Consider the following 22709-nt stretch of genomic DNA (forward strand, 5'->3'; position numbering starts at 1 on the left):
AGACGGCACCTCTGGCAGTGCAGCACCACTTTGCCAGCGCACTGGAATTTCATTCTAGCTTTTTGTGCTCTCGCCTCTAGCGTGGGTCCTGAATCCACAACCTTCGGGCTCAATGTCAAGAATGGTGCCAAGTGAGCCAGAGCTGAAACCTGGAGGGAGTAAATGTTGAAGGTTGATGAAAGGGGTTCCAATCTAGTGGACCTCTTGGTCCTGGATGGTGTTGAGTCACTGGAGGGTTGCTGGGCTCATCCAGTGGTGCAGGATATACAATCAAACTCCTGAGATGGAGAGGGGGGGGGGGGATTTGGGGAATTAGGAGGGGAGTTAAGTGCTGAGCGTTCCCAGCCTTTGACACGGTCTTATAGCCACAGTATTTAGGAGTCCTTTTTCCAAGTTTAGTTTCTGGTCAATGGTAAGCCTCGGTATGTGGATGGTGTGGAATTAATATGTCGCACTGATGTAGCACAGATAAGGCGAGATCAAATAACAACACCTAGTTCCTTCTTTCTAAAAGGACATTAGTGAACCAATTGGCGTTTTATGACAATCCACCAGCTTCACGGTCACATTTACTGGCACCAGCTTTCTGTTATTCAAATTCTTTATTATTGTCTAATTGGATCCAGTTTTCAAAATCTGCCATCTGGTCTTTGAACTTCAGCCTTCTGAATTATCAGTCCAAACTCTGGATTACTCGTTCTGCAACATAACCATCGGGCTGCCATTACGATGATACAGTCAGTCTCTGTTTATTTTACATTCTAATTCGGCTAAATGCAAAGCAGTTTGCAATAAACAAATAGAGGGATTATAGACTTAAAGATACTCACGGTAAGTTTAGGCCTATATTCGCTGGAGCTTAGAAGAATGAGAGGAGTTCGAATAAAAGGGAATTGACAGGGTAGGCGTAGAGCGGACGTATCCCTTTGTTGGACATTCTAGAATTAGATGTCATAGTTTTAGCATAGGGGGGGGGGGGACAGATTTAAAACAGAAACGAGGAGGAATTACTTCACTCAAAGGGTCGAGAATCTCGGAATTCACTACCACAGAGTGTGCAGTGGACGCCGGAACTGTGAACACATTTGAGGAGATAGATAGGCTTTTAATTAGTTGCAGGGTGAAGGGTTATGGGGAGCAAGCAGGAAGATGGACATGAGGCAGAGGTGAAATCAGCCATGATCGTGTTGAATGGCGGAGCAGGCTCAAGGGGCTGAATTGGCAACTCTTGCTCCTAGTTATTAAGTTATGTTGTTAGGTAATGGAAGTGTTCTGCCTTTTTACTTCCTTTGTTCCCATTTTATTTTATTATTTTTGGTCCGTGGACCCATATTCCGAATGTGGCTTTAAGCAGAGGATGCGGGCTGAAGCAGCCTGCTTGACAGGACATTGTGTTCCCACGTTATGCATTTTGAAGAGGAGAAAACAGCTCGTCGGTGCAGAGTGAATCTTAAGGACCAGCGTTGGAGTAAGTCAGTTCGAATAGCTGGCTGCCAACCTGCAGGTTGGCCAGGAACAGTGTACTGCCTGACAAGAGTCGGTGATGGGTCCCGTGTGACACTTTTTGAGAGAACTGGGCAGAAGTGTTTAGACCTTGGAAATTAAAGGCACAGTTTTGCCCACTGTTAAAATAAAGAACTGCTTTATTGTTCTAAAACCAGTGAATGCCTGGCACATCTTTACTGTAAACTTCAACTCGTCATCAACTTTGCCAGAGAAAAAGACCCATTTCAAGCCGAGAAGGAAGAAGTACCGAAACAAAAGCTTGAACTCAAGAAAGACATTAACTAGAAGCCATCCAAGTGCCTCAAAGATCCCTTATCCTTTTATTTTTAATATTGTTTTCTTTACTGCTCAATCAGCCTTCCCCCTTTGTCCGTGTGTAGAGAGTGGGGGTAGAGAAAGGGGAAGAGTTGGGAAAGGGGAATTAGATAGTCAGTTACATTTCTTTGACAGTTTAATTGCCCCGCACATAATAAAAGGTTACTTGTGTTGAAGTTACAAACTTGGTGAATGCAGTTTAACCTCGAGCATTTTAAAGTAACATCTAATTTCACTGACGTTGCAACTTGTGGGGTCGGGCTGGAATTGACCGTGCACTGGGGTCGTGACAGTAAATACAGAACAAAAACGTGAATTGTATTAAGGGAGTGAAACAGACTTTTTGATATAAGTTACGTGTGAAAAGACACCCCAGATTATGCACCAGCTTGACGATTAAACATGTTGAAAATGCAGTTTCTTGGAAGCAGCCTCCTTGTACTGTCAACTTGCAGGATGGCCAATGAAGAATGTCTAAACATTACGGATATACCGTAGACAGAATTGTAAGAATTGTACATCAAAATAAACTGCAACTGAGGCAGAGCAAGCAGTCAGTTGAATTCATGGCACTGCGAACATAGGAACAGGAGTAGGCCATTCCTGGTGGATTCGCAATCTAACTCCATGCCCATTATCCCTCAGAAAACCTTTGATAACCACAATAGATCTATCAGCCTCAGATTTAAAATTAACAATGGTTATAGATAGAGAAATACAGCACAGAACAGGCCCTTCGGCCCACGATGTTGCACCGAACTTTTGTCCTAGGTTAATCATAGAATTTTGGACACTTTTTCATGGCCAATCCACCCAAACTGCACATCTTTGGACTGTGGGAGGAAACCGGAGCACCCGGAGGAAACCCACGCAGTCACGGGGAGGATGTGCAGACTCCACACAGACAGTGACCCAAGTCGAAATCGAACTTGGGACCCTGGAGCTGTGAAGCAATTGTGCTATCCACAATGCTACCGTGCTGCCCTTAAGAAGTTAACCTACACTCCATTATTCTACCCTAATCCATGTACCTATCCAATAGCCGCTTGAAGGTCCCTAACTTTTCCGACTCAACTACTTCCACAGGCAGTGCATTCCATGCCCCCACTACTCTTTGGGTAAAGAACCTACCTCTGACATCCCCTCTATATCTTCCACCATTTATCTTAAATTTATGTCCCCTTGTAATGGTGTGTTCCACCCGGGGAAAAAGTCTCTGACTGTCTACTCTATCTATTCCCCTAATCACCTTATAAACCTCTATCAAGTCACCCCTCATCCTTCTCCGTTCTAATGAGAAAAGGCCTAGCACCCTCAACCTTTCCTCGTATGACCTACTCTCCATTCCAGGCAACATCCTGGTAAATCTCCTTTGCACCTTTTCCAAAGTTTCCACATCCTTCCTAAAATGAGGCGACCAGAACTACACACAGTACTCCGAATGTGGCCTGACCAAGGTTTTGTACAGCTGCATCATCACCTCACGGCTCTTCAATTCAATCTCTCTGCTAATGAACGCTAGCACACCATAGGCCTTCTTCACAGCTCTATCCACTTGAGTGGCAACTTTCAAAGATCTATGAACATAGACCCCAAGATCTCTCTGCTCCTCCACATTGCCAAGAACCCTACCATTAACCCTGTATTCCGCATTCAGATTTGTCCTTCCAAAATGGACAACCTCACACTTGTCAGGGTTAAACTCCATCTGCCACTTCTCAGCCCAGCTCTGCATTCTATCTATGTCTCTTTGAAGCCGACAACAGTCCTCCTCACTATCCACAACTCCACCAATCTTCGTATCATCTGCAAATTTACTGACCCACCCATCAACTCCCTCATCCAAGTCGTTAATGAAAATCACAAACAGCAGAGGACCCAGAACTGATCCCTGCGGTATGCCACTGATAACTGGGCTCCAGACTGAATATTTGCCATCCACCACCACTCTCTGTCTTCTATCGGTTAGCCAGTTTGTTATCCAACTGGCCAAATTTCCCACTATCCCATGCCTCCTTACTTTCTGCATAAGCCTACCATGGGGAACCTTATCAAATGCCTTACTAAAATCCATGTACACTACATCCACTGCTTTACCTTCATCCACATGCTTGGTCACCTCCTCAAAAATCCTATCTCTTAGTACCCTTTCCATTTCTTTGCCTACCACCGAAGTAAGACTAACTGGCCTGTAATTCCCAGGGTTATCCCTATTCCCTTTTTTGAACAGGGGCACGACATTCGCCACTCTCCAATCCTCTGGTACCACCCCTGTTGACAGCGAGGACGAAAAGATCATTGCCAACTGCTCTGCAATTTCATTTCTTGCTTCCCATAGAATCCTTGGATATATCCCGTCAGGCCCGGGGGACTTGTCTATCCTCAAGTTTTTCAAAACGCGCAACACATCTTCCTTCCTGACAAGTATCTCCTCAAGCTTATCAGTCTGCTTCACGCTGTCCTCTCCAACAATATGGCCCCTCTCGTTTGTAAATACTGAAGAAAAATACTTGTTCAATGCCCAAAATCAAAACCATGATGTGGAGATGCCGGCGTTGGACTGGGGTGAGCACAGTAAGAAGTCTTACAACACCAGGTTAAAGTCCAACAGGTTTGTTTCAAACACGAGCTTTCGGAGCACGGCTCCTTCTTCAGGTGAATGGAAAGGCTTGTTCCAGAAATGTTTATATAGACGGTATACTTGTTTTGAAGGGGAACGGCCACGAGGGATCCCTGCACTGTCTGCCTGTTAGTTTTCTTTCCCCTGACTGTAACCCAGCTACTCTTGTCCAGTACCTTTGGTGTGGCTACCTCCCTGTAACTCTTCTCTATAACCCCCTCTGCCTCCCGGATGATCCGAAGTTCATCCAGCTCCAGTACCTTAACAAGGTCTCTGAGGAGCTAGAGTTGGGTGCACTTCCCGCAGGTATAGTCAGCGGGGACACCAGTGGTTTCCCTCACCACCCACATCCTACAGGAGGAGCATGCAACTGCCCTAGCCTCCATCCCCTCTTACTTTACAGAATTAGCTGCCCCTTGGCCCTCCGACTCTACTTCCAGTCAGCTGTACTCTAAATTCCTGGCTCCCTTCACGCTCTTTGATAAATATAGGAAATGAAATGTAAGGAGCACCTTACTGCCTCCTCTCCTAACTCCCTCAGTCACCAAACTCTCACTGTAGCACTCAAATGCCACAAGCTCAGCACTCCAGTGCAAACAAAGTCTGCACTGTAACTAGCTCCTATTTATACTGTGACTCTAGCTTCTGAAAACTGGCCTAATGCAATTAACTAATTAACAAGCTCCAGCTGCAAGTATGTCCAAGTAGAACCTTGTTTAAAGCTGATTCAAAATTCACCTTCTTATAGACCAAACAGCAACTTTTAAGTTAATTAACTAAATAAAAGAAATACTAGACTTTAAATAAAAATGAACCCTCATACTCCCTCAGTCACCAAACTCTCACTGTAGCACTCAAATGCCACAAGCTCAGCACTCCAGTGCAAACCAAATGGATGGATGGCACGGTGGTGCAGTGTTTAGCACTGCTGCCTCATGGCGCTGAGGACCCGAGTCTAACCCCGGCTCCGGGTCACTGTCCGTGTGGAGTTTGCACATTCTCCCCGTGTTTGCGTGGGTCTCACCCCCACAACCCAAAGATGTCCACGGTAGGTGGATTGGCCACGCTAAATTTCCCCTTAATTGGACAACAACAGAATTGGGTACTCTAAATTAGAAAAAAAAACAATGGTTCTAATATCAATTGCTTTCTGGGAAAATGTCATAGAATTTACAGTGCAGGAGACGACCATTCGGCCCATCGATCTACACCGGCTCTTGGAATGAGCACCCTACTTTAGCCCAGACTTCCACCCTATCCCTGTAACCCGACCTAACCTTTTTAACACTAAGGGGCAATTCAGCATGGCCAATCCGCCTAAGCTGCACATCTTTGGGACTGTGGGACGAACCGGAGCACCCGGTGGAAACCCACGCAGACATGGGGAGAAAGTGCAAACTCCACACAGACAGTCACCCAAGGCTGGAATTGAACCTGGGACCCTGGAGTTGCGAGGCAGCAGTGAGTCAGGCTTCTACCAACCTGCGTATGTAGAAGTGTTTCCTGATTTTACACGAGAAGTATCTAAGCTCTAATATTTAGACTATGGCTCTCAAGTCCTTGACTCTCTGACCAGCAGGAATAATTCCCCTCTAACAATCCCATCCGTTTCCCGTCGTATCTTGAAAGCTTTGATCAAATCACTCCTCGACGTTATAAATTCCAGGAAACACTACCTTCATTTGTGCGACCGCTCTTTGTTATTCAACACTTAGGGAGTGCAGGTGCCACTCTGGTGAATCTCCGCTAAGGCCATGTATCATTCCTAAGGTCCGATGCCCTTTATTTCATTTGTAAATTAGCATTATGTCAATCACCGTTGACTATCCAACATCTTTCCTTGATTCAAGGGACAACAAACTTCTCAAAGTGGAACAACGCTGCTCGAGGCAAACTCTTCAAATCATATACACTGCTTCATGGTGCAGCCAACTTTCCCTGACTGATTACTTGATCACTCGACACATTTGCCTGGTAAAATTGGCTCAACTGTGAAATCACATCAGTAAACATTGCTTCCAATAATTCTGGTGCATTAATGCTTGGGGAAACCTCATTGATGTCACCAGAAACTGTGGACCATGCTTAAAATTCATACACACAATTGTGTGGGAAAATATAATTGCACCTAAATTTTAAAATTCTGCTGTCAAATTTCCTTCACAAACATCTCAGTTGATCCATCAAATTAATTTTATTTCACGGAAGGGTTTGATGAGTTTCCACGTGAAATTTACCACACAATCTCAGACAGGTCGATGAACTGGATAGGGGGTCTCAGAATCTGGGTACTCCTGCCCAGCAGATCGACATCGGCTTCTGCTCTGGCACCGTCTCAATTTTAAAATTTCCAGCCTTCTTTTCAACATCCTCCATTTCTCACACTCATCTGCGTAAACTTGTCCAGCCCTACAACCCTCTTGAATCTCTGCAAATTGGCTGATGCAATTCAACGTGAGAAAATGTGAGGTCTTGCACTTTGGAAAAAAGAATCCAAGCATAGCCTACTTTCTAAACGGTGAGAAAATTCATAAAGCCAAAGTACAAAGGGATCTGGGAGTGCTAGTCGAGGATTCCCTAAAGGTAAACATGCAGGTTGAATCTGTGATTAAGAAAGCGAATGCAATGTTGTCATTTATCTCAAGAGGGTTGGAATATAAAAGCAGCGATGTGCTACTGAGCCTTTATAAGCCTCTGGTTAGGCCCCATTTGGAGTACTGTGTCCAGTTTTGGGCCCCACATCTCAGGAAGGACATACTGGCACTGGAGCGTGTCCAGCGGAGATTCACACGGATGATCCCTGGAATGGCGGGTCTAACATATGATGAACGGCTGAGGATCCTGGGATTGTATTCATTGGAGTTTAGAAGGTTAAGGGGAGATCTAATAGAAACTTACAAGATAATACATGGCTTAGAAAGGGTGGACGCAAAGAAACTGTTTCCGTTAGGCGAGGAGACGAGGACCCGTGGGCACAGCCTTAGAATTAGAGGGGGTAAATTCAGAACAGAAATGCGGAGACATTTCTTCAGCCAGAGAGTGGTGGGCCTGTGGAATTCATTGCCGCGGAGTGCAGTGGAGGCCGGGACGCTAAATGGCTTCAAGGCAGAGATAGATAAATTCTTGATGTCGCGAGGAATTAAGGGCTACGGGGAGAATGCTGGTAGGTGGAGTTGAAATGCCCATCAGCCATGATTGAATGGCGGAGTGGACTCGATGGGCCGAATGGCCTTACTTCCACTCCTATGTCTTATGGTCTTAAATCCTCCAATTACATAGAGAAATAAATAAGAGAAATACAGCACAGAACAGGCCCTTCGGCCCACGATGTTGTGCCTACCTTTTGTCCTAGGTTAATCATAGAATTTTGGACACCAAGGGCAATTTATCATGGCCAATCCACCCAACCTGCACATCTTTGGACTGTGGGAGGAAACCGGAGCACCCGGAGGAAACCCACGCACACACGGGGAGGATGTGCAAACTCCACACAGACAGTGACCCAAGCCGGAATCGAACCTGGGACCCTGGAGCTGTGAAGCAATTGTGCTATCCATAATGCTACTGTGCTGCCCTCAAGAACAAATTAATCTACACTCCATTATTCTACCCTAATCCATGTACCTATCCAATAGCCGCTTGAAGGTCCCTAACGTTTCCGACTCAACTACTTCCACAGGCAGTGCATTCCATGCCCCCACTAGTCTCTGGGTAAAGAACCTACCTCTGACATCCTCCCTATATCTTCCACCATTTACCAATTCTGGCCTCTTGCGCAGGTTGACTTCAATTGTTCCGCTATCGGCGAATATGCCCTCAGCAATCGAGGCCAAAAACTCAGATTTCCCTCTCAAACCTCTCTCTCTTGTTGTCCTCGTTTAAGATGCACATTGGACCTACAACCCTGGCCAACTCGTTGGATATCTGTCATGGCCAAGAAGGCATGAAGGAAAAAAAAGTTTAAATAAAAGTTTCTCTCCCATATTTTCTCAATTGATGCTTTTTTTAAAAAATGGACAAATGGATGGACTGATTAAATAGCCGCAGCTGACCAAATGGTGGGCGTTCTGGAGGTTGCTGAGCAGTTTAAAAATGGACAAGAGATTATTCATCAAACTCCTGAAATGTGACACACCTTGCACTTTATAATCATTACAGCCATGTCAACACATAGAATAGCAAATGAGACGTCTGCACCCACCCAGCTCTACAAAGGCTATTTGTGACTTATCTTCAAAATTCTGCTGAAAGTTCTCCGGTTACCTGCTCACAACACAGTGGGTTTCGACAAGGGGTCTGGTTAGCTGAATGACTCGACCCAGAAGCACCCTGCCACATGACCGAGACTTGTGCTGTTTGAATTGCTTCATGAAATGAAAATTGCTTATTGTCACGAGTAGGCTTCAAATGGTCACTGTGAAAAGCCCCTAGTCGCCACATTCCGGCGCCTGTTCGGGGAGGCTGTTACGGGAATCGAACCGTGCTGCTGGCCTGCTTTCAAAGCCAGCGATTTAGCCCTGTGTGCTAAACAGCCCCTAAAATCATTATTGTCACAAGTAGGCTTTAATGAAGTTACTGTGAAAAGCCCCTAGTCGCCACATTCCGGCACCTGTTCGGGGAGGCTGGCACGGGAATTGAACCGTGCTGCTGGCCTGCTTGGTCTGCTTTAAAAGCCAGCGATTTAGCCCAGTGAGCTAAACCAGCCCCTATTCAATTACACAGCTTATGAATTCTGTCTTGGGTCATTGCTTAACCTCGGGGAGGGAAGCAAGACTTCAGGGCGAGCAACCTGCCGCTGTCTGCTATCGGACAGCAACAGAGCAGCAATGGGACCAGGGCTCTACCCAGGATTTAAACTGCCTCAAACTCATCTTTTATTTTTGTTAAGGTATTTGAAAATTTTAATAAAAATAACATTAACAATGACATCAACATGGTTATAATAAACATTCCCCCCCCCCCCCCCCACCATCCCAATCTTCACACACCCTAACCATATAACAACAATCCGGCCCTCTCCCCCGCCTATCCCCCCTTGGAATACTGCATCTGCTGACATTTGAATTTTCCCCGAGAAAGTCGATGAACGGCTGCCACCTCCGGATGAACCCGACCATTGACCCTCTTAAGGCGAACTTTACCTTCTCGAGGCTGAGAAACCCAGCTATGTCACTAATCCAGAGGTCTCTACACTCGGGGGCTTCGAGTCCCTCCACATTAACAAGATCCGTCTCCGGGCTACCAGGGAGGCAAAGGCCAAGACGTCGGCCTCTTTCGCCCCCTGAACTCCCGGCTCTTCCGACACTCCAAAGAGCATTACCTCCGGACTCGGCACCAGCCGTGTTTTTAGTACCGTGGACATTGCCTTAGCGAAATCCTGCCAAAACCCTCTAAGCTTCAGGCATGCCCAAAACACGTGGACATGATTTGCTGGGCTTCCCGCGCACCTCGCACACCTATCCTCTACCCCGATGAACTTACTCATTCTAGCCGCTGCCATGTGCGCCTGGTGGACTACCTTAAATTGTATCAGGCTAAGCCTGCCCTGGCCCTCATCTATATGGTTTTCTGCCAGGATGTCTGAACTTTTGCACCAGTGCCTACCGCACTATTGATTCATCTCTACTGACTTCTCCCATTGTGGCAGAGAGAGAGAGTGGAAATGTGGGCACAGAGAGAGAGAAAAAAAGAGAGAGAGAGAGAAAAACAGAGAAACAGAAAAATAGAGAGAGAAATGAAGAGAGAGAGAGAGAGAGAGAAACAGAGAGAGAGAGAAAAACAGAGAGAGAGAGAAACACAAGGAAAAACAAAGATAGAGAGAAAAAAACTGTAAAAATGAGAGAGTCAGAGAGAGAGAGAGAGAGAGAGTCAGAGAGAGAGAGAGAGAGAGAGAAACAGAAGGAAGAGAAACAAAGAGTGAGAGAGAGAGACATACACACTTGTCTCAGGTTTGCTGGGGGGGGGAGAGGGGGGGGCATGGTGGTGCAGTGGTTAGCACTGCTGCCACACGGCGCCGAGGTCCCAGATTCGATCCCGGCTCTGGGTCACTGTCCGAGTGGAGTTTGCACATTCTCCCCGTATCTGCGTGGGTTTTTCCCCCACAACCCAAAGATGTGCAGGGTAGGTAGATTGGCCGTGATAAATTGCCCCTTAATTGGGAAAAAATAATTTGGTACTCTTTTTATTTTAAAAGGAAAGAAAAAAAAAGGTTTGCTATGGGGCTATCAATAAAGGACGGGATCACTCCAAAACTCAGGCTTGGGGGGAAATGTGGTACCAAAGGGGGGAAATCAAAAATCACCTGTTTACATATGGGTGGCGAGATGAGAAATCAGGGCGGTTTTGCATTAAACTCCCCCCCCCCCCCCCCACCCTGTCCATAACTGCATATCTGCCTTTGTGGCACAGTGTCAAATTCTATTGAGAACACTTCTGTGAAGTGTCTTGGGGCATCTGACTACGTTAAAAAGATGCTACGTGAAATTGCTATTATGGTAGTTATTGATCAGTCGTTGGGAAGAATTTAGACGGTGGTTACAGAATTATCCGAGTGGAAACGCAGGGAAGCCCTGTGTCTCATTCTGTTCCCATGATTTATCAGCCACCCTTAGTTGCTGTCTAATTGGCCAAAGGATCTATTACGAGTATCTAAAGTGCAGCTTAGCAATGACCACACACTTGCCCCTTTAAAGGAGGAGGTGAAGCTACATACGACTATATTTCAACAAAATGTGCACTCTATGTATTCCTTGTTATAATGCTACTTTCTTCACAACCGTATTCCTATAAAACACTCCTGATATCAGTGATCCAATGTTTTTGATAAATTGGATAAATTCCTGATGATGCCCTTATTTCCCATTTCTTAATTTTTGCCGTTATCATTTTTGATCCATGGCTGCTTAACGGACATGTATCTTTATGTCAAGCAGCAAACAGAAGGAGGAATTCAAGAAGTTGCAACATGGTATACGGTGCTGCTCACTTTGGACAGCGAGACCCAGACTTATCAGCACCCGAGAGATGGGGTGGGACCTGGTTCAATTGACTGGGGCAATGAATTGGCCAAAAGGGCTATATTCTGCCTGGTAACAGGTGGTGTTTGGATCCTGCCCGAGTGAGATGACTTCCAGAGACCCAAGGAAAGCAGAATTTGACTCCAAGAAGCACAGGGACAAGGACTTGTTCCCTCTCTTCTCTCTCTCTCTCTCTCTCTCTATCTAGTAAGGCTGCGAGTTGATATATTTCTGACCCTACAGAGATCCTGAATAAATAAATCTACGGGGAAACCGTTACGGGCTGCAGAAAGAGACCTGGATCTAAATCTTTACTTTGAAGGAAGGTCTGTTTAAAGACAACCATCGGGAACAAAGGCTCTTTTTCCTTTTACCTATTATTTTCACCCTTCTCTTACCCTCCGTGTTTGTCTGTCTTGTGGGCAGCCTGGTAGCACAAGTGGATAGCACTATGGCTTCACACCACCAGAGTCTCCGGTTCGATTCCCGGCTGGGTCACTGTCTGTGCGGAGTCTGCACGTTCTCCCCGTGTCTGCGTGGGTTTCCTCCGGGTGCTCCGGTTTCCTCCCATAGTCCAAAGACATGCAGGTTAGGTGGATTGGCCATGGTAAATTGGCCTTAGTGTCCAAAAGGGTTAGGAGGGGTTATTGGGTTACGGGGATAGGGTGGAAGTGAGGGCTTAGGTGGGTCGGTGCAGACTCGATGGGCCGAATGGCCTCCTTCTGCACTGTATGTTCTATGTACTATGTACTTCTCTGCGTACGTGCGCATAGGGTGGCGAAAGTTGAAGTGGGGGATTAGGAATTAGTTAATAGTTAACCAGTCGTATTTGCTGCATACTTCATTACAGTTCGTGTTATAAATAAACAGTAATTGTGTTTAGATTTACAAACCTGGTGACTGTAATTATCGGGCAGCCACGGGCCAAAGACTTTCGGTATTTTTCTAAGAGTTATTGGTTAATTAAGTTGTGTTGCGACTCTGGGTCAAGTGGGGCTGGAATTAACCGCACCCTAGCCCAGGGTGTTGTAACAGATCTTATCCAATTTTCAACATTGCGCCGTGCACGTAACTGACAATTCCAAACGGGGTTGCTGTTCAGTGATTGGAAAATAGACTTAGCAGCATGTCAGCTGGCCTGTCTGTTTCAATCCAACGGCTGAGTACTGTAATGCTAATATCCCACACCACACAGCAATCTCAGAATTCTGTAACCATTACTTTCCAATGATGCAGAAAACCAGCTCATCAGAAGTTGCTCAATGAAATACAGGACTTGCAATGAAGGATTGGGGTGTGTTAACACCGGCAGATTACGAACAGTATTTGCAAACGACACACTTCACTGCACACAAAGACTGGATTTCCCCTGAAGACTCTTCGTATTAACACGCCTGGGAAAATGAAATACATTAGCTCAACCTCTACACTCAGAGGAACGAGAGGGGGGGGGGGGGGGGGAGATTCAGCCCCCTCTGAGGGGGGCATTCAGCCCCGTCGGGGAGGGGGGAGTGGGCATTCAGCCCCCTGTGCCTATTAGACCATTCAATCTGATCACTGCAGATATCTAATTTAGCTCCGGTTACACATCTCGGTTCCAAATCCCTAATGGCAAAGCAATCTCAGTTCTGGCATTCCCCCCCCCCCCCCCCTCCCCCCCCTCCCCCCCTCCCCCCGCAACAATCCAAACCCCCCCTAAAAAGTTTTGGCCATACACAACGACCCAGATCTCTACAACCCTTTATGTGACAGAGCACTTCCCAATATCCCCCCTCCACCCTCAAACAGTCTAGCTCTCATTTTTTTTTTTTTTGATTATGCCCCCTTGTTCTGGACTCTTTTCCTCCCCTCCCAATTGGAGGTCCTTACTCTACCTGCCCTAATCGTCTTAAACACCTCAATTAAAAAGGATTACAACTCTAATCTGTGCAACCTCTCCTTGCATTTAAACTCTTTTACACCAGGTATCGTTCTGTCCAATCCGTCTGTGGAGTGGTGTTGCTAAATTCAGGATGGTTGGCGTAGGTGTTCACAAAGACCACAAAATAGCCTGAACTTAAACAAAGCTGTAAATGTATTAACGCTACTAATTTGGATTTGACACATACTCTGAAATAATACACAGTTGATGATTAACATATAAACTACACTCAGCTCCAACTAATCTTTATATGGATATAAACTATGATCTGCTCTTACTCACACTATCTGTCCTTCTGGCCATCTGTAGCTAGCTCCTGCACACACTCTCCCCCACAATGCTTAGCATCAATGTCTTATACACACGTGACTGTAGCTCCCTCTAGTGATTATTCTGGACATTTCATTAACCCTTGCAGTTCTTACATTTATAATAATATACCACATGTGGCACCCCACTTCCAGATCAAGATATTCTTCCTTAAACTGAGTAACAATAGTTTTCACACCACAGGATACAGCCAGTAGCGGACTCCACTAATCTGCAGGACATCGTCAACAGTGCACAACCCCTGTAACAGTATAGATATCCATCGGGCTGCAGTTACCCATGTAAAGTGTCAGCCAGGAGCAGCACTGGTACATTTAGACTCACAGTAACAGAGGAGCCCACTATTGATGTAGCAAATGACTCAAAGACTTGGGTATGCAAAAAGGTGGAGATGTAAATCATTTCTAACTCTCTTCCCACACCTAGTGGTGTACTACGGCAGACTTTTGTCTGTTTCCATTACTGGGACAGGTCGCTGGTCTGTCGCCAGGGGCCTATAGCTTGAGGGGGCGCTGCACCATATCTGGCTGTCCAAGGAGGCTCTCCCGACTTACCGCCAGCCATTGGCACATTTGTAAGGATTTTGTAAGTTGACGCACACAACCGCTTTGCCCGCGTTATGAACACGTCTTCCACGGCCATCAAGTCCTGGGATGGGACTCGAACCCAGAGCTTCTGCTCAGAGGCAGGGAGTTGCCCACTGCACCACAAGACCTCCTAAAAAGGAACAAATGCCCACCTCAAAACAGAAGCACGCTAAATACAAGCATACAAGACATAACTGTCAGGTAAACTCAGATGATTCCACAGATCCAGTTGATGTTGTTTACCAGACTGTTGACACAGAGTTAACACCGACTATCACAAAAACATTTGATTTGTATATTTACGGTTGTCCATACTTTTGATCCATTTAGGAAAAGTGAAAAGAAGGATATTTTGTTGAGGTGGTATGATAATAATCGCTTATTGTCACAAATAGGCTTCAAATGAAGTTACTGTGAAAAGCCCCTAGTCGCCACATTCCAGCACCTGTTCGGGGAGGCCAGTACGGGAATTGAACCCGCGCTGCTGGCATTGTTCTGCATTACAAGCCAGCTGTTTAGCCCACTGTGCTAAACCAGTCCCTGACTGAAGTAACACCAAGTAACATTGTGTGTGTGTGTGTGTGTGTGTGTGTGTGTGTGTGTGTGTGTGTGAGTGGGGGGGGGGGGGAAGGAACGGAAGGGGCATAACACCAGCACAGTTTTATATCTGTACAAAATATGGTCTTGGTGGATGTATTTAAAAAGGAGAATGAAAAATGTAGGGAAACGCTCCAATTCCAGTCAAGGATCCACCATTTTAACTTATTCTTAGTCACACCCAATTGAGACGTTCCTTCGCTAAATAAACCATCGGAATGGATATGCGACACAAAACCAAACATTCTTCAAGCTCGGACATAACTACCAAGTATTTTAACCAAACAAACCTTTATTGCGCTGTAACGTTTCTGCTGTTCCCTACAATACTCTACGGGCAAGGTTTTTCACGCCAAGCAGAACTTGAATGTTGGGCCAAAAAGTCATCACACACACATGACACATTCAAAACTTGTTTCCAACAATGGGAGATCTCAGAAGTTTGACAGATTACTCCTTTCACAAATGTGCCCCCTTCCCCCCAACCTTGACCCATTCTATTGCACTGCCTTGTTCTTCCAGGTCCCTCCGATTGCTATTTTCTGGCCAAGTCAATGGTCACAATGTGGACAGTTCCAGTCAGGACCGGGCCCAGTCAAACAGTTTGCCAACTCCCAACTGCTGGTCACACATTATGGCGACTTTAGCCGAGTTACCAGAGTGTAGTCAGTGACAATTGAATCATACTCCACTTGCTTATGGCACAATAAACAGAGAGAAGACATCATTCATTTACAACAAGTTTTAGAATTAGGTTGTTAACTGTTAGTTTTTTTTTAAAACTAAGACTGCATCAATAAATGTCACCTTCATTACAGGCTTATCATCAATGGCGTACAGTATGTCAAACCCCAATGGCTAGTATGTAAAAAAAAAAAGACAGAAACCAGGTTGCGACTTCTTACTAACACAAGAGCCCACTCCCCCGATGCTCGCCGGTTTCCCGTTTATGTGTACCCAGTGACCACGTTCAGTCATGTTATTAAACAAAAACTGGAATAGCAGCACTCACGTCCGTTTGCACTGCAGAGGACACAAACCCAAGAGAACATTTCAGAACAATTGCAGCCCTGGCCACTTATTCAGTTACCAAATCCTTGTTGGGCGCTTCCTTTGCATGGAAGTCGGAGGAATCGCCAACAATGCGCCATGACTACTTTAGCTCCGCGTTGTGGAGCTCAGCACGGCACCCGATAAAAGTTTAACAAGATTTCTCTAAACCGAGCATCGCTTTGCTGAAAACTGTAGATTTTGAGAAATGCGTAAGAGCCGCTGGAGGGGGGAGCTTTGAAGACAGGAATCAAACTGATCTGCTAAAAATAAAGCTCCATCTAAAATGGCCAACCTCAAACCATAGCACAAGGCGAACTGTTTGCAGAGGCTGATGACAGACAAAACAGGCAGTGTTTGGGCTCATTGAGAGGTTGGTCAGTGAAGCAAAGTACTCGGTTTGGCCGGTTAACAAAGGAAAGCAGAAGTATCACTCAGCAGGATAGGGTGGAGTGAGATAGGGCGCAGGCCTAAAAATCAAATGGTCAATCAAAAATAGGGCACTTGGTAAGATTACAGCTGGACATGGAGTAAGGATCTGCCCAGTCCTCAGGAAAGGGGCAAGTCCTGTCGGTACCCACGAAGCCGTGTGAACAAGGGGAAATTGTAACGGCTGTAAGAGACATAGGAAAGAGAGGAGTGGCTTGGGTCCAGATGGGGGCACAGTGAGGCTTCATAGCAAATGTAGGAAGAGCTACAGGACAGGTCCCAGTCAAACCCTTACAGATTGAAAATGATCTGACACACACAGCATGGAAAACAGCCACACAAAAACAACAACAGGTTCCAAACCCATTGCCACAGTTACTGGGTCAACCTCAGTTCCCAGTGCTATGTAGTTAGTTCTGAGCGAAAAATAGCCAGCAATAAACTAGCACATCCCCGTGCGTGCATCTAAGCAACTTTGTAATGTCTTGCAAATATAAAGTAATTTAAACTGCCCCTTTGGTGCATGCCTGGCCAAAAGCAATTACACGGTGGCGCGGTGGAAATTACTTTTCTAAACGGTTCCTCAAGCAAATAGCACCTCTGTTGAAATGAAGCCTATACTTGGAGCACTTCTTTATGCACTGCCTAGCCTGGTAATAACAGTCATTGGAAGCTGGAAGTCTAACTTTACTCTCTCCAGCGCTGCCTCTTAAACACTCAGTCCCTTGAGAAAAAGAATGGGAATACACAAGAGGAAGCAGAGAAAGGAAGGTTCACACGTACACAGCATCCCTGCATTTTCATGGAGCCTCAGTATTTCAAAGCCAATGAATCACGTCTTTAAGTGTCGTCACTGTTGTTTCACAAACACGGTCCACCCGAATAGGCCCCAGTTAACGCCTGATTGAAAAGATGGCGCCGTGTGCCGAGGACCCGGGTTCGATCCCAGCACCGGGTCACTGTCCGTGTGCAGTTTGCACATTCTCCCCCTCTGTGTGTGGGTTTCACAACTCAAAGATGTGCAGGGTGGGTGAATTGGCCACGCTATAATTGCCCCTTAATTGAAAAAATAATAATTGGGTACTCTAAAAAAATGTTTAAAAAGAAAAGATGGGGTCTCTGGCAGTGCACTGCTCCCTCACCAGAGTGTCAGCCTAGAATACACGCACCATTCTTGCAATAAAATGCTTGACCCCAGGACCTTCCTACTCGAGGAGATGAGGGTCCACCCATTGCTTCGGAGTTAAAGATCAGCAGTGTCCCAGATATATCTGTGGAGTCTCTTAGCTTTAGCTCTCGTCAGCAACTCTTTGGACTCGGGCAAGTGAGCACACGTTCAACGGGAGCTGCAATTCCATGTCAAATACATAAACTCCACATGCTTGGATATTCTTAGTGACTTCATTTGGAAGCACACCAATATAGTCATGGAATCCTGCAAGTGTCAAGGCCCCTGACAGAACCCCCCCCCCTCCAAAAAAAATTAACAAAAGATTTAAAAAGATATAAATTTCACTTGGTGTTTGATTTTCCTGGGATAGAATTGAAATGAAATTTAAATCGCTTAATGTCACGAGTAGGCTTCAATGAAGTTACTGTGAAAAGCCCCTAGTCGTCACATTCCGGCGCCTGTTCGGGGAGGCTGTTACGGGAATTGAACCGTGCTGCTGGCCTGCCTTGGTCTGTTTTCAAAGCCAGCGATTTAGCCCAGTGTGCTAAACCAGCCCCTAGTGTGCTAAACCAGCCCCCAGCTCACATGTTCACTAATTAATATGGGAATCACAGCATCAAGTGCTCTTTTAATACAGCTCCATTACAGATCCTTCACACAGCAATAGTCCTAATTCCACAAACTGAATTTCACAGTCGTGTTGCAGCAGGGACTGTGAAATACGGCGAGCCTTTCAAAAGGTCCATTGACTCCAGCGTAACCGGAAACGCCGGCAGATTCCGCCCTTTGCGCCTACCCTGCTCCGATATCATCTCATCCTCTCTTCATCGAACCAATTCGAAAGTGTTGCCGTGGCCTCCGCTTCAACCACCCAACCCCGGCCGCCCTGATTTTTGGGTCCGGTTCGGCAATCCTGCCCCCAATCAAGCCTTCGGCTAAGGTGCCTTCTGGCGACGGAATCTACTGCGCCATTTTCTCCATCGCTGCATTTTGCACCAAGGCATACCTCAGTGGGAAACCTCTTTCAAAACCTACAAAAATGGCAATCCACTCGCAGCTCATGAAACATGACCCCAAGACTCAGAAGATTTCGAACATTTAGTGCAATCGTTTATAGGAGCTGTGTGTAAAATCTCACTGTATAGCCAATAATGTGGAAGCTTTCTGCTCAGACTGAAAATCCCCACACAGGAAATACAATGTCCATGTTTTGGTTCAATAGAATTCACAAATAGACACTTCTAGGCAGTGGTGTAGTTCTATTGTAACCGGATTTGTCATCTCGAGACTCAGAGTTTTGCTCTGGGGTCCGGATTCCAATCCCACCAGAGCAGATGGTCAAACTCAAATTCAATAAAAGAATCCATAATTAAGAGCCTAATAGTGATCATGAAACCATTGTCAGTTGTAGTAAAAACCCATCTGGTTTATGAATGTCCTTTAGGGAAGGAAATCAGCCATCCTTACCTGGTCTGGCCAACACGAGTGACTCCAGACCCACAGCAATGTGGTTGACTCTGAAATGTCTTTCCATTCAAGGGCAATTAGGGATGGGCAATATATTCTGGCCCAGCCAGCGACCCCCACATCACATAAGTGAAAAATCAACCCCTCTATTTCACTCTCTTTTTTGCAGAATCACAAGTTGCAACGTGATAGTCCAAGGCCGCTGGCAATGGTAACTCACCGACAGCTAGACAGATAAAAGCGCGATTAAATGGCCAACAGGGCAGGCAAGGGTGGCAATAGTCCATGCAAGCAGAATAAATCCTACCGTCCGATTAGGGCCTGGCCTGGCCCACCCTCCCCCCAACAACCACTCCCAATCTAAAAGCGACAACCGAACGTTAAGGGGAAAATCAAGTTAAACAAAGCCAAGAGATGACAAATAAGAAAACCTCTTACTATGGAATCAGAAATGCACAGCCAGAGGACGCCCATTCAGCCCAACGGGGCTGTCAGAGAAAAACGGTCGCCCATCTCATCCCATTTCCGATTGACAATTTCTGTAAGACGTTGACGCTCCCCCTCGGTTATTGACCTCTCTGCAAAGGGAAACAGGGCCTTCCTATCGTCCAGATCCCTAATGAATTTACATACCTCAATTAAGCCTACCCTCAGCCTCCTCCGTTCTAAAGAAAGTAATTCCACCTAAATCTTCCCCCATTGACTAAGGTTCTCCAGACTTGGCAACACCCTCGCAAATCTCCTCTTGCAAGTTGGCACGCAGGGTGATCTTACTAACCTGTCACACTTGGCCACCCTCCAAAACCTTTGTATGTTTGTGAAGCAGGGATGGCTCAGGAAAACACATGACCTTTCACCCTTTCACGGGGGGGGGGCCTGACATTTTAAAATTAACAGCTTACCTATCTGCAGCGGATCCTTGACTGCGCGCACTCTGAAGAGTTGCTCCCCCCTTTGGAATTCATCGGCACTGCCATTCGCCAGACACGAGTACAATCTGAGGATGAGAAATATATTGTTGAATTAAAAATGTTGGCGAAGGAGGGCCAAAAACAAAAAGGCCAAATTGGCAAAATGGGGTCCCGGCCCAGTGTTTATACAGCACACACAGTCCATTATAAACCTGCTTCATCCAGTCCTATCAGCCTAACCTTCCGTCCCTTTCTCCCTCGTCTACTTAATCCTGTTTCCCCTTAAATAGTCTCCCCGAGACTGTTCGACCAACAGCCTCCTTCGGCAGAGGGTTCTGCAATCTCAAGGAGGTTCCACTGAATTCCGGAATAGGTTTATTCATTTTTTTTTCTAAATTAAGAGTACCCAAATCATTTTTTTCCGATTAAGGGGCAATTTAGCGTGGCCAATCCACCTACCCTGCACATCTTTGGATTGTGGAAGCGATGCCCATGCAGACACGGGGAGAATGTGCAAACTCCACACGGACAATGATAAAAGAGCCGGGATCGAACCTGGCACCTCAATGCCGTGAGCCAGCAGGGCTAACCACTGCGCCACCGTGCTGCCCTCGCAATAGGTTTATTTATGATCTAATATTTACAGCCCCCAGTTTCAGACTTGGCTGCAGGTGGGAACACCACCTCTACACCACAGTGTGTGTGTGTCCGTGTCCGGTGTCAGTGTCTCAAAAGGGTGCCTGTTCAAAAGTCATGGATTCCAAAAAGTATCCATCAACGTCTTGAAGTAAGTTTGGGGGGGGGGGGGGAAAGATTCCTCCCGTCAGATGTGCTTACCAAGTTATCGAATGCCTTCTGAACCACCCTGAGCCACAGCCCACGCAAGGAAGTAGCCACATACCGGCAGTAAACCCAAATTTGGACAGCGAGCCCACCCTACAGGACCACCAACTGGGCAGATTCCTCCCAGCCGAAGTGCAACCAAACCACAACATGTTTGTAACTTCCTCCGACCAACGCCAAGCCGGCAGATGGTAGTAAGTATTACAAAAATAGAAAATGTTGGACAATCTCAGCAGATCTAAATCGAGACAGCAACTCCATAAGAAATGCACGCAAATCGCTGAGCATGATGGTCTGCTGGATGGGTATCGACAAGTTAGCAGATACCAGAATGTGCGATTGGGCTGACAAGTGGCAAATGTCGTCAAAGAGAGTCTGGGAGCGTAATCAAGCAATGGGACCCACGTTAGTCAGGATTCAGCATGAGGGGAGAAATCTGAGAGAGATGCCATTGGAAAGCTTGCAAGATCTATCAGTGCAGGCAGCCATGCAACAAAGGAAGTATAAGATTTGGCAAAATTCCTGAAAGTAACCACGAACAAAAGTATTGGTGTTGCCCCAGCTCAGATATTGCACAGATTCTGCAACCTTAATTTAGGCTGTTGTGTCATCTACTCTGGGACAACACAGGCTGCAACTCGATCCAGCTTTGACCAAAAGATACTCCAGACTTTGAAGTAAGTTCAATGTGATTTATTGAACCATTAGCACAGTTCTCTATGAGTTTGACTCTCCTGCTGATCTTGCTATAGTAACTCAGTCTAACTAACCAGTCTGCTCTAAGCCACGTGGTGGGTGTGAGGCTTCTGATCTGCCCCTGTCCTACTCTCGAAGTGTCACCTGCGGAAAGAGACAGAGCATGTGTGCCCTGTCCTTTTATATATGGGTTGTGTAATGCCCCCTTGTGATAGTGTCACCTCTGGGTGTCTTGACTGCCCATTGGCCATGTCTTATTCTATGTGTTTATTAGCTGTATGTCTGCATGTCATGACGTCTCTGATGCTCCCTCTAGTGTTTACTTAGTCGTAGTGTATTTACATTAACCTCTTGTGTATTTACAGTGATGCATATCACCACATAGGCCATCGAACAAAAAGGAAGAGGTGGCAATATTCGCCCTAAGGAATAGGAAGCTCTGACAGAAAGTTGTGCTTGTACCATCTGTCAGCAACCTTCAATGCCAGCGACACATCTGGATGAATGTCGACTTCTCCTCTCCTCAGTGCTGTCAATGTTTACATTCCCCAAATTAACTGCGCCAGAATCCAAAATAAAAGCAAAACACTGGCGGCGTCTGTGGAGAGAGAAACCGAGTTAAGGCTGAAGGGTTCAATATGACTCTTCTTTGGAACCCTCTTCCGAAGAAGTCGTACATATTCAGGTTTCTCTCTCCACAGAATGCTGCCAGACCTGCGATCCAGCATTTTCCATTTTCCCTCACTTCAATAAAGTCCTGACACATTGCGAGGTCACCAACAAGGAACGTAGGCAAAGCTCGGCCACTTGGGCTGCTGAACCGGCAAAGGGAGTTTCCGGCGGAAATTACCCCGCCCCCAGTCCGACGATGAAAAACCTGTATTAAAGTAATTCACAGAGGTCTACTAACTCCACGTGTACACACCGTTGAGTCTGCGTGGCCCTTGGAAAGAGCACCCCACTGAAGCCTAGCCTCCACCCCATCCCCGCAACCCCAACCCAACCCTTTTGGACACCAAGGACAATTTATCATGGCCAATCCACCTAACCTGCACATCTTTGGACTGTGGGAGGAAACCGGAGCACCCGGAGGAAACCCACGCAGACACGGGGAGAACGTGCAGACTCCACACAGACGGTGACCCAAGCCAGGAATCGAACCTGGGACCCTGGAGCTGTGAAACGCCAATCCGTGGCCTAGCCAATATTCATCACCAAAAATCACCAGCAAAATCAGCGTTCTGTCTCAC

The 22709-nt window shown here is 46.3% G+C and overlaps 1 protein-coding gene across 3 annotated transcripts in view; it reads right to left on the reverse strand.

Moving 5' to 3' along the window:
• Positions 1-22709, reverse strand: part of zswim8 (zinc finger, SWIM-type containing 8) — a 197350-nt gene that overhangs the window by 110986 nt on the left and 63655 nt on the right. For all 3 annotated transcript variants that reach the window (XM_038782798.1, XM_038782796.1, XM_038782797.1), the window contains exon 4: positions 19912-20006. In XM_038782798.1, coding sequence (XP_038638726.1) covers positions 19912-20006 — 95 coding nt within the window. The remainder of the gene's footprint in view (positions 1-19911; positions 20007-22709) is intronic.

This window comes from Scyliorhinus canicula, chromosome 22 (genome assembly GCF_902713615.1).
Source record: "Scyliorhinus canicula chromosome 22, sScyCan1.1, whole genome shotgun sequence".
In the NCBI taxonomy this organism is placed as follows: Eukaryota; Metazoa; Chordata; class Chondrichthyes; order Carcharhiniformes; family Scyliorhinidae; genus Scyliorhinus; species Scyliorhinus canicula.